Source organism: Microtus pennsylvanicus, chromosome 11 (genome assembly GCF_037038515.1).
Source record: "Microtus pennsylvanicus isolate mMicPen1 chromosome 11, mMicPen1.hap1, whole genome shotgun sequence".
In the NCBI taxonomy this organism is placed as follows: Eukaryota; Metazoa; Chordata; class Mammalia; order Rodentia; family Cricetidae; genus Microtus; species Microtus pennsylvanicus.
Window position 1 is genome coordinate 78805930 of NC_134589.1, and position 11878 is coordinate 78817807.

The 11878-nt window shown below is 35.5% G+C and overlaps 1 protein-coding gene across 2 annotated transcripts in view; it reads left to right on the forward strand.

Annotated features, from left to right (window-relative positions):
* Gabrg2 (gamma-aminobutyric acid type A receptor subunit gamma2) overlaps nucleotides 1-10756 on the forward strand; it is an 84589-nt gene extending 73833 nt beyond the window's left edge. The window contains exons 7-10 of one of the 2 annotated variants that reach the window (XM_075941305.1): nucleotides 422-574; nucleotides 5632-5837; nucleotides 8053-8076; nucleotides 9599-10756. In XM_075941305.1, coding sequence (XP_075797420.1) covers nucleotides 422-574; nucleotides 5632-5837; nucleotides 8053-8076; nucleotides 9599-9874 — 659 coding nt within the window. In that variant the 3' untranslated portion in view covers nucleotides 9875-10756. The remainder of the gene's footprint in view (nucleotides 1-421; nucleotides 575-5631; nucleotides 5838-8052; nucleotides 8077-9598) is intronic. The other variant, XM_075941306.1, reaches the window with a different exon arrangement.
* The last annotated feature ends 1122 nt before the right edge of the window (nucleotides 10757-11878 follow it).

Sequence of the window (11878 nt, forward strand, 5' to 3'; positions counted from 1 at the left end):
GATATTCTCCAGTGGTCTGTATATGTAGAAATAATAAGAATGTGTAATACAAAGCAATCAAACAAGGCTTTGTGCATAAAGGGTATTTCTCCACTCACAACAAAGAAGACCTTATACATTGATGCTACATATGGAAGGCAAGAACCAGAGTCATCTCAAAGACGAAATACTTTTAAGACTCAAAATTAGTTCTTTCTCTCTGATAATATTATTTCTGCTGGAAGGTTTAGGTTCCAGTTCAGGCTGGGTTGTATTTTACAATTTTGTTTTTGTGTTTTGCCCAGGTAGTTAGACAAGAGCTCTCAATTTAGCCCTCAAGTCAACTCTGAAATTGTGTGTGCAAGAGAGTTGAATATGGGCATATTGCCTGTACTTCATGGTGTTCAATGAGATTTCCCACAGCTCCATCTTTTTCTTCCAGGAGACTATGTGGTCATGTCTGTGTACTTTGATCTGAGCAGAAGAATGGGGTATTTTACTATCCAGACCTACATCCCCTGCACACTCATCGTGGTTCTATCCTGGGTGTCCTTTTGGATCAATAAGGATGCTGTTCCTGCCAGAACATCTTTAGGTGAGACGTACTTCTAGGTGCTCTGGTCTATCAAGATAAGTACCTAGGAAAAATCACTCCTTATTTCTCCTTTTAAGTGGGTTCACTCAGAATTCAAAAGCTAAATGAAAATCCATTTTTTATTATTTTAATGAAAGTCAATATGATTATTTTATTTAATGTATTTAAGGGTTACTAATTCTATAGTTCTATCTTCTTTAATGGGCTCAGTATTTCTTTAGTACAATTAAATAATACATATAACTAAATATAAAATTCAAACAAAAACTTAATTTCAAGAGAATTTTGATTTTTTTATCCACTTTTGCTCTTTAGTCTTCTCCACACATATTCATGAGTGCTGACCGCATTTATCCTTTATCAATCATTTGCTTAGTGATGTTATGATGTTATATAAGGGTTTGAAATATGCCAAGGTGAAAAATTTAGTATCTTCGGAAAGGGAAGTACAGGAAACCAAGCACGGTTGTTTCCTAGAATCAACTGTTATCCTATTCCTAGCACATCACTCCTGGCTAATGCCAGACAATTCATTACTGTGATGATATTTAACAAAATTGACTCCAGAAGAGCCATCTAAATTATTAATAAGATTAATAAGTGGGAAGCACTTATCAACAAATCTAGAGAACACTATTGTTTTATTATCATTTGTAATTTAATCAAAATTTTAGATGTGGCGAAACCTTGTTAGATTTTTATCGTTTTGTATATATGGAAGAAGAATTCCACAAACCAAAGCAAAGCTACCAACTCAGAAGAACACTATAGTCTCCATCCACAGAATGATGATCTTTCTATGTGAAACTCAGTCATTGGCTATGTGCAACCTGGTACTACATGTCTTGCTAACCCCGTGGTGGGAAAAGCAATATCAGAACACGGATGTTGAAGTTCAGTGATCTTTATTTCCAGCCATACATACAAAAGAGCTGTGCAATAAACCTCAGTGTCTCTAATCCATCGTTTCATCACATGCAAAACAGGTACCATTCCTGTTTCCTAATTTGAAGAGTTTACTGGGCTAGAGTAACATATTCTATGCAAAGAACATTAGGCAGAGAAAAGCCTCAAAAGTGATATTGACTCTTATTATTTCTGATAAAATGATCTGTACCAGGTTATTAAACTGAGGGCAGACGTGATTACTGGGAGAAAGAGAACATTTGCATATCTGTCCTCTTCCAAACCCAATTTAGTTTCCCATCTGTTTCAAAATGAAGTTATTTTGATTTTTCTGATATATGCAGTACTTTGTGTTACAAATCCTATTCAACAATTCAAATATCCTGTCTAATGCCACGTACTGAAACAAACTCCAAGTACATTCAGCCTAACACTGCAGAGTGTCCCCTGTGAGCATGTTACCATCTCCCAGGGGAAACTCTAGATGTGTTGCTCTTCTCTGGCAAAGAGCTTCCAACGTGCTACTGCATCAGCAACTATTCTGTTAATTTATATGTTTATGAAAAAATGCTCTGAAAAATTCCAGTGTGCCATCTTCCCAACATTATTTTGAGGAAAACATTTTAGTCTTTCCTGTGAAGGCTAGATTCCTTTTACCAATATATCATCTATGAGCACATGACTGATTCATTTCAACCACTCAGTGACAAGTGTTCTCTAACAAGAAACCATTGGAAAAGAAAGAGATGTCAAGGTGGGTTGACAGAAGGCCCTTGCTAAGACAGGAAACAGGTTCTGCTTTCATCATGTATAGATCAGTGGTGCTCAGTGTTTCTGGTGCAATTGTGCATCAGGAAGAAAGAACCATCACAGAATCATCACAGGAGGAAGTTGCAATGATTATCACACTTCAGAGCTGAGTTAAGCATGTAAATATGCTGAGAGTTAAGTAATAGTCCCAAAGTCACACAGTCATTTGGCAACAGACATGTACCCTGGAAAATTAGACATGGGTTTGTCCTAGGTATGAGGACTTGCTGAGTTCTCCTTATCGTCAAAGTACAGAAGCCAAGCTGTACATGCTTCTATCTTAACTTTGTTGTCAGTGCTCTAGATCAGTGCTTCTAAAATAGCAATGCATTAATATCACTGAGAATACTTTGGAAGCCCAGGAAATTTATTCCCACCCTTAGATTTTTCTTTGGGCTGCCAGCTCACAACAAAATGACAAGGAGACTGATTATTCATTATGAATGCTGGGTCTATAGCTTAGACTTGTCCCACTAGCTCTCAAAACTTAAATTAAACAATTGCTTTTCTATTTATTTTATTAAGAATTTTTCAATATACTCTTTTCTCATTTTACCTAGCTACTATCCTCATGCCCTCTCCCTCCCTTCCTTATTTTTATTTACCTATGTGTTGCCATATGACTTGTGGCTTTGACCGATTTCTGCATCTCTCTCTCTCTCTATATATATATATATATATATATATATATATATATATATATATCTATCTGTGTGTGTGTCTGGCTGGTGACATGGTTTTCTTCTGTCCAGAAGTCTCTGCTATACCTGCTTCCTAGCTATTGACCATTTAACTTCTTTATTAAACCAATCATAGTAACACATCTTTCTGCAGTGTAAAGGAATATCCCACAACACCATCTTATGGCCACCTCATGGGGGTGATTCATTTATCTTGTTCCCATCCCACATTTGGGCTTTTGTTTTATTTAATGCAAAGTGAGTCAAGTATCCAGTCACTTTTCAGAATATTACTGTATATTTGAAAAGTTCTATGATCTTTTCAGGCATTTATAGTCAAAATTTAAATGAGACTACCTTGAACACCTACAGTTTTGAACTTCTTGTCACAGAACAGATTCAGCTTTCCTGTATGATAGCAGACAATACTCAGAAAAATCAGTTTCTTTCTGAGGACATATTTCTGGATCTTGTAACACATGAATGTGGTTTGGTACACAGCTGGTAACTGGTGAAAGTTAATCGTGTTATAGTGAGAGTGGGTGCACAACAAGATGAAAACAGAGGCTGGTGTTTTTCACTCCAGTATTCTGAGGTGAGACAGCATCCCTGAGATCCTCACTTCATGCCAGGATGGGAGTAATATGTAAAAGTTGTGCTTCTCATTCCTTTCGCCAAGGTAAGAAATATTTAATTTCAGTAGGTAAAACTGGGATTCAAGGGTACATCAAGTTAAGTTATTTGTAATTCATGTAAAACCCTAACTTCCCTACTTCCTAATGTCATAGTTTTTCTTTTTTTTTTTTGTGACCCCTGAAAGCACTTTGGAAATATGATGGAGCAGTTCCTAAAGATATACGTTGCATAGCCGTGACGAACATTCTTGTGTCCTAAGTACTGTCTTTCTCTTTTGTGAGATCAGTATTTAAGTAATGTGTCTAAATTTGTTTTTTATTTAATTGTCACATGCCAGATCGTCTAAAATGAACTCATCCATCGTCGCTACCAAAAATAGCTACATTTTCACATTTTCAAAGTTCAAGTGTAGCTTCAGGCCTGATTGTGAAAATGAAAGCCCGGTTTCCAATCCAGTCTTTCACATTCTCTCCAAAAATATAAGATGCAATTAGGTACAATCAAGAAGTTCTATTTGAATTAATGTGTACCCAACCTAATTAGTTTCTTTTAGCTTAGGAAGTAGATCGTCTCCAAAATAAACAACACAAATATCTAGCCGTACTTGGGACTTTGTTTGGTGTCAGTTCCCTGTGTTAGTTTTTCATCAGTGTAGCAAGTATATAAAGTAAATAAATGTGAATGGAAGAAAGATTTGCTTTGGTTCATAGTTTCAAAGGTTTCGGCATATGGTCACTTGGCCTTGCTGTTCTGAACTATGGGATATCATGGTTGAAGTTCATAAAGAAAGAATTCTTTTTATGTCATGCAGATAGATGTGAGCTGGGGAGAGGGAGTGGGACCAGCATCTTAATATCTCTTCATGTGTGCACCTAAAATGTCCTAACTTCCTCTCCTATAATTAAATGTTGCACCATGTCCCCACGTGTCACGCTGGGGACTGTTAGCACATGAACCCTTGAATTACAGTCCAAATCTTCAACACAATACCTTCTACATTCATTAGTACATTATTTAATGTTCACAAAGATATCTAAGATGCACCACTATTTTCCATGCTGAACTCTAAGCCGAACACTATCTAAACCAATAAGACTATAACTGGTTGTGGAGGCTCCCAGAACTGCATAACTTCCTAACTCAGTGTGATTCAAAACTTCTCAGATTTCTGGGGTTTTATTCTATATATTTTCATGAATTTACAAATACATATGGAAATTAAAAAGGTAATCCAGTGTAAAGCAGTTGTCAGGATGCCCACATTTTTATTACATCTCTATTATACTAGCCTGGAGAGAATATCATTCCTCTTGTGCTCTGGGTGGTATGATAACTTATTTGAGGTAGTAATTTTCTTTGTGAAAATCTTAGTTAGATAGTGTCACTTACACATGAATCCATCTCTCCTATTGAGTAATTTTTAATGGTTTCCCCCTATTGAAGAAAACAATGCCCTATACTACATGTATAATGCATGATTAATACAACTTCTATTTCACCAACATCCCCTTGATATCCTTGTTTCTCTGGAGATTGCAGGCATCCTAAATTTTCATAAATAGACATGATTGGCTTTCCTCAGAGTCTACCCTCAATTTATTAATAGCCAAAAAGCTGATTTCACTTTACTTTTGAAGCTTCAGTTTCAGCTTAGATGTCTCTAAAGTCCTCCTATGTGAACTCCGTCTAAGGAGGTTTTCTCCATCCCTGCCGTTTCCGTGACATCTTTCAGAAATTCAAATTAGGATTTTCTTTCCTAACTTCATTCATACTGCTTCTTCTCACTAAAATACAAAGCACCAAGAACTGCATCTATTATATTTTTCATTATGTACTCAGTGCTATCCAGGATAATTTATACCTAAAAGATAGACAGTATTTTGGATAGAGTGAATTAATTCTAGTTTTGCAGTTACTCCTCCCTTTCTGGGGCTGTTGACTCTAAGTGATATTTTCAGAATGGCTGCTCAGATTGTCCCCTTACTGATGACATCATGTCATCTCCTTTCCTGTGCTTCCTTATAGGTATCACTACTGTCCTGACCATGACTACTCTCAGCACCATAGCCCGGAAATCTCTGCCCAAGGTCTCCTATGTCACGGCAATGGATCTCTTCGTATCTGTTTGCTTCATCTTTGTGTTTTCTGCTTTGGTGGAATATGGCACCCTGCATTATTTTGTCAGCAATCGGAAACCAAGCAAGGACAAAGACAAAAAGAAGAAAAACCCTGTATGTATCATTTTCCATCAGAACAGCTGAACTCTTAGAAAAGGTCATTGGGATTTGGCTTGGGTTTGCACTGGTGAGCTTACATGCATGCTCAGCATTTTGAAACAAGACAGAATAAGTGAGGTTTTGACCACAGTATAAAGGCTTATTTATGATCATTTCTTAGGTCAGAGTTACAAGATACTCTAAGGCAGACTCTTTATGCAAATATAATTATCCATTATCTTCCATATGGAGGATTAAAGCAATGTTTAAGAATACATTCATGTGTGAGCTATTATTCTATGGGTCACTGACTTCCATCTTACTATGTTTTTAGTTAAAAGACACACCAAAGTGAGTCTAAACATTACTTTCTTCTATTAGTTTACCAGTCATACTAATTTGTAAATAACTTCTCTCTCTCTCTCTCTCTCTCTCTCTCTCTCTCTCTCTCTCTCTCTCTCTCTCTCTCTCTTTGTGTGTGTGTGTGTGTGTGTATGTATGCACATGTGTAGGTGCGTGTGTGTATTTATATGCATATATGGATTTTCTGCTAGAAGGTTTCTTATCATTGCATACTTACATGTATCTTTTTAAAAAAAACAAATGGTTTAATATTCTGTGGGTAAGTTAATTAGCCTTCCTGTCTTTGATTTTTCATATCAAATAATATGGTTATATCAAAACTAAGGTCAAATAAGGCTGATATAAAATTAAATATATTATGAAGATCAACAAATCAAGAAAATATTTAAAAATTTATAAAAAGGTAAAATAAGGGTTATTTATCTTGGTGGATAGGATAGGAGTTGATACTGATTGTACACTTGACAACCTGACTTTTTATTTTTGGTGACTGCTTGATTTGGAAACAGGTAAGATCACGTATGCTTGTACTAAACCATAAAAGAAGAGAATGAAGCATACATATAAATAAGCAAAGATCTTATCTTTTATGGGGAATGTTGAGGACAGAATATAGATACCTATTTACCCACTTGGGTCTGGTGTCTGGGTCACAGAAGCCCCCTGGAAAGTGAAAATTTATTTCCGTTTGAGAGGATGACAAAATTAATGACCCTACCCTTCTGGATTGAGACCCTGCCCTGGTTTTCTGCTCTGAGAGGCATGAGCAGTATCACAGTGGCTACCAGTCTTGCCATGAATTTTGGGATGACTAGAGAACTCTAGTTGGATCTGACTCATACCCCTGATACACCTCCAGAAATACTGAAAATACTGAAGATATTTTATAAATGACACGTTTGTTTGAAAGTAAGACTTTGTGGAAGGTAAATAACATAACATCACCATTCTTACTGGTTAAGGAAATCAGGAAATTTGCTTTCTTTCAATGTCCCAAATATTTATTGTACTGTGTGTGGTCCTCCCTTTCCCTGTCTGTTCTTACGTCTCTACCTTTCCATTTTTCCTATTATTGTTTGAATTTTCCTTCTCTAAATTTTGTTTCTCTACTTAATCCATATCCTTCATTTCCTAATTCATTCTCCCTCAAATAAGATGGCTGTACTGATCCTCATCTAAGATGAGGATGGGAGGCAGGCTTTTAGGTGAAGCCTGAAGTCCTTTACAAAAGTCCTTTGGCTTTCCTTATCACTTCAGTGTAGAAATTGCTACAGAGACAAAAATAGTTGGACTTAACTCAGGTCCATGGAAATAGAAGAAGAAAAATTTCAGACAGACAAGGAGATCAGAACATACAAGGAAATGTAATTCCTTGAGAATCTTATGCACTTTTTTCCTTTTAAGCCAATTTGTTATCAGAACTAGGTAATCGTCTAGATGGTGAAGATCTAAGAAGCTGAAAGTTTATTTCCTTGTTTATTGTGCCCTTCTCTTCTCCTTGTCAGGACTCACATATGAGGTCCTCTTTTACGGCAATCACACAATTCATACTATTTTTCTACAGGCAAAGTTTTCACTAGGATGTATCCTTGCAACTGAACAGCATTGACTTTCACAGTCATGTACTTGGGGGTTAATTTGCTAAGGATTTGATCACCAATCACGAAATGTCATTTTCTAACTTTAGACATGCTAATTGTGCCAACCTCAGAGCCCACCTTCTGTGTCTAGGCTTTCAGTTCATTTTACTTACTGCGTTTTCAAAATGTATTTTTAATTTGTCTTATTTTGTTTCTCTTTCTCTTTTTATTCCTTTTCCTTCTTCCTATTAAAAAATGCATTCTCTTTTCTGTCTACAAATCCAAAGCTTCTTCGGATGTTTTCCTTCAAGGTATAATGTTTTGGAATGGAAATTTCACTGCATGCCACTGCTAAATTAACTATTAATGCTTTTCATGGTGCTTTATTTTTTTATGAGTAAACATTTAAGTAGTCTACTAGATGATGACATACTTAGGTGAAGAACATTCTATAAATCTCTTGAATTGATTCAGCGACTAGACACTATTTGTGTAGGTTTTGATTCTACACTCAGCTCAAAACCACCAAGCCAGTAGTAATCACAGGTTACAGGGCTTCAATAATCCCAAAGCCCAAATGGACTGTACAAATGAAATACATTTCACCGTCTATAATTTACATATATACACATATATATGTAGTATATATACTTTTAAAGCTAAAATTTGACTCCATAATTTTTAAATGTTTTAAAGCATGTTTTATGCTGGGCAGTGATATCACATGCCTTTAATCTTAGCTCTTTGAAGGCAAATACAAGCAGATCTTTGTGAGTTTAAGGCCAGCTTGGTCTACAATGGCTAGTTTCAGAACAGCTAGGACTATTACACAAAGAAACCCTGTTTCATAAAACCAAAAAAAGGGCAAACAAACAAACAAAAAACAAACCATGCTTTATAAACTTAATTTCTATGTACTTGAGAATTTTATATTAATAAAACTGTGTTTACAAGACTTTAAATTAAAATCTTCTTCCTTTTCTGCCAATGTGATCACCAGGTCTATTGGCTCTGTCAAATATTGAAATGAGATTTTTATTCTTTCTAATAACTAATTTAGAAACTGTTGTTTATATTTATATACTCTAAAAGCTAAAAGTAAGCATCAAGTCTTCGTTTAATTTTATTATTGGTCAAACATGGATATTAGATTATTGTCAATAACTGCAGTTTATCTTGCTAAGAAAAATTTGACAAGTAATGACATTCTTTTTGAATTCTCAATCTCATTTGATGTATGTAAACAATGATAAAAATTTTAAACTCGAAGATGGTGAGTGTTAGACAAACTACATTATCTTAATACATAAATTAAATCTTTGTGGTACCAAGTCAATGATCTTCTTTATTGCTCCATGCATATTAGCATTATCAGTAGTAGTATGATGGGTTCCTACTTGCTTATAAATTAGCATGACATGCAATTTGATTTGAAAACCAATGCATTTTTATTTCTCTATTTTTACTCACTTGCAGTACCATTAACCAGCTTCATGTAACCAGCTTCACGTCTGATAATTAGTGGAATGAGATTCCATGTAGTTTGATTTAAATATTTATACTTTGAGTTCTTATGGTGTTCAATATTCTTGCTGTAGCTATTAGCTTGATGGTATTATTTCCAGCTGCACCGCTTAAGCTCAAAGTCTGAAACCTGCAACTGTGCTATCTTTCTAAGTTCAATTTTGCCATCGTAGTTCACGATGCCATAAGCAGTTCCTTGAGTACTCATTTTCAGATTCATCATCTCATTGGTGACATGGTGGAGGAACTGTGTAGCCTACATTCAGTGCTTCTGACTTGGGTCTCTTTCCTTTACCTACCTTGTCTCAGGCCCCTACCATTGATATCCGTCCCAGATCAGCAACCATCCAAATGAACAATGCCACACACCTTCAAGAAAGAGACGAAGAATACGGCTATGAGTGTCTGGATGGCAAGGACTGTGCCAGTTTCTTCTGCTGTTTTGAAGACTGCCGAACAGGAGCCTGGAGACATGGGAGGATACATATTCGCATTGCCAAAATGGACTCCTATGCTCGGATCTTCTTTCCCACTGCCTTCTGTTTGTTCAATCTCGTTTACTGGGTCTCTTATCTTTATCTGTGAGAAAGTATGGGTTTAATGGATAGGGGTCTTATTCACTGAATCTCATGGAAAGAAAATGTCCTTTCTAAATCCAATGAAATAATTCCTTATGTGGTCATTGAATTTGTTTTTCTTTCTCAACCTAGGAATACGTATACTGTAGTACTATCTGTGCCAACTCTCCTTTGGTTATTGTAATTTGAACTTCGGTGTGTACTGTCTTTCAAACCTGCAAGGCAAAGTAAGCTTAGAACAAGGACTGTTACACTGAGCATGCTATCTTTGAGCAACAGCAATAGGAACAATGAAAGCCTTGAGTGTTTAAAGTGGTGGTATCAGTCTTTGATTCCAACATGGTGTAGGACAAAAGGGGCAAAGCTGCGTGCGGTGTTCACTTGGGGTCAAGTTGTAGTAAATTTGAGCAAATTAGAATACCTCCCTCTATGGTGAAGAATCACAATAGAAAAGTCTAGATTAGAATTCTATTAAACCTTTATTTCAAGGTAGGAAAAAATTTCCTGCATATTGTATGTACAGTGATGTAAATATTTCAGTAATGTAGAATGCTTCAAGTTTAATGCATGCACCTCTCTAGAGCCAAAATAAATGACCTAAATGATCATCATATAGTATTGTCTTTTATTTTGTGTCTTTGGGCTATAAGAGAATATATTAACATAATTACAGGGATTTAGGCTTGAAATTGGAGGGGATTCACTCTCTTCTCCCTCATGCATGAAAATTCAGGTTTTAAAATTATGTTAGTCTTGTATAACATTAAAAATTTGAATAAATTTAGGTTGATTGACATTTGACAGCTCTAAATATGCCCAACTTCATCACTAGCCTATAAAATCAATGTATGTGCTTGCTGCTGTTTTACCTTTGAGGATGTGAGTTTTTTAACAAAACTCTCACCATCCCAATATCTGCTTCTAGTGATGGTTAATGCCTTGTGGGCAGAGTCCTTGTCATTTTTTTCTTTGGGTTCTCAACATCTTACACTGTGCCTGGCCCGTAGTCAGTGCTCATTAAACATGGTTGAAAGCAACACATCCTCTTATAGTCTGGTGAATATCTTTTTTCTGACCCAGAACAAGTGATTCATCTTCTCACACTGCTTCTGGCCAGTGACACGTTATCTGTAGAAGTAACCAGAGAATCTAAAGAACTGCAGCTCATATATTCATGTTCAAAAATTTATTTTTAAGCAAAGTCTGTATTTGTTTTAAAATAATATCTGCTTTTACACATATGTATGCAATTGATGAGTTGAGCATAAAGTTTCTTCATTATTTATCCAGTTTGTTTTAAAGAATCAATTTAATCTGTTAAAAAATTTCTGCCTGTGAACCTATGAAAGTATGAACAAAATTCATACCTGACTGGTCTACAGTATGTAGTGTTCTGTGCTTGAGAAAAAAAATGTACTGAAGGTTAAATTAAAAACTGAAGCAACACTTAGTGACTTACATGGATAACATTGAGCCTCTGACTATAGGCTCATTTTGCTCCATGACAATTAAGTGATTGCCTGACTTCAGACATGAGTTAGACTTTAATGTCATCATTCTGAATCCTTATTTTTTTTAAAAAATAGTACCATATGGTCAGTTCTTCTTCAAGGAAAACACTAATTTAAATCAAAGTTAAATCATAGTTAGTATAACTTTATAGATGATGAAAATACAATTAAAGAAAATGTCTTTGTTAATATAAAACCACATGAAGTCATTGTAATTTATCTGGATGAATCTTGAAAGCATTCAGCTGCTGGTTTTGCAAACCTTGAATATACCAGTGCTTTAGTATTTAACCTCAAACAGATGTAAATAGATGGTTATTTTCTTGTTTTAAATTGTCAAAATAGTCAATGTTGGCTCTTGGGAAGAGTTGTTGGCAAATTCCAATTGTGAGAAACATGATATTAATGTCAACTTGGAATGTGTTCTGTAGTAGGGACACTGAGAAAAAAATTAAAGCCAGCTTTCCAACATGAGTATAATATCAACTATGGATATAAAT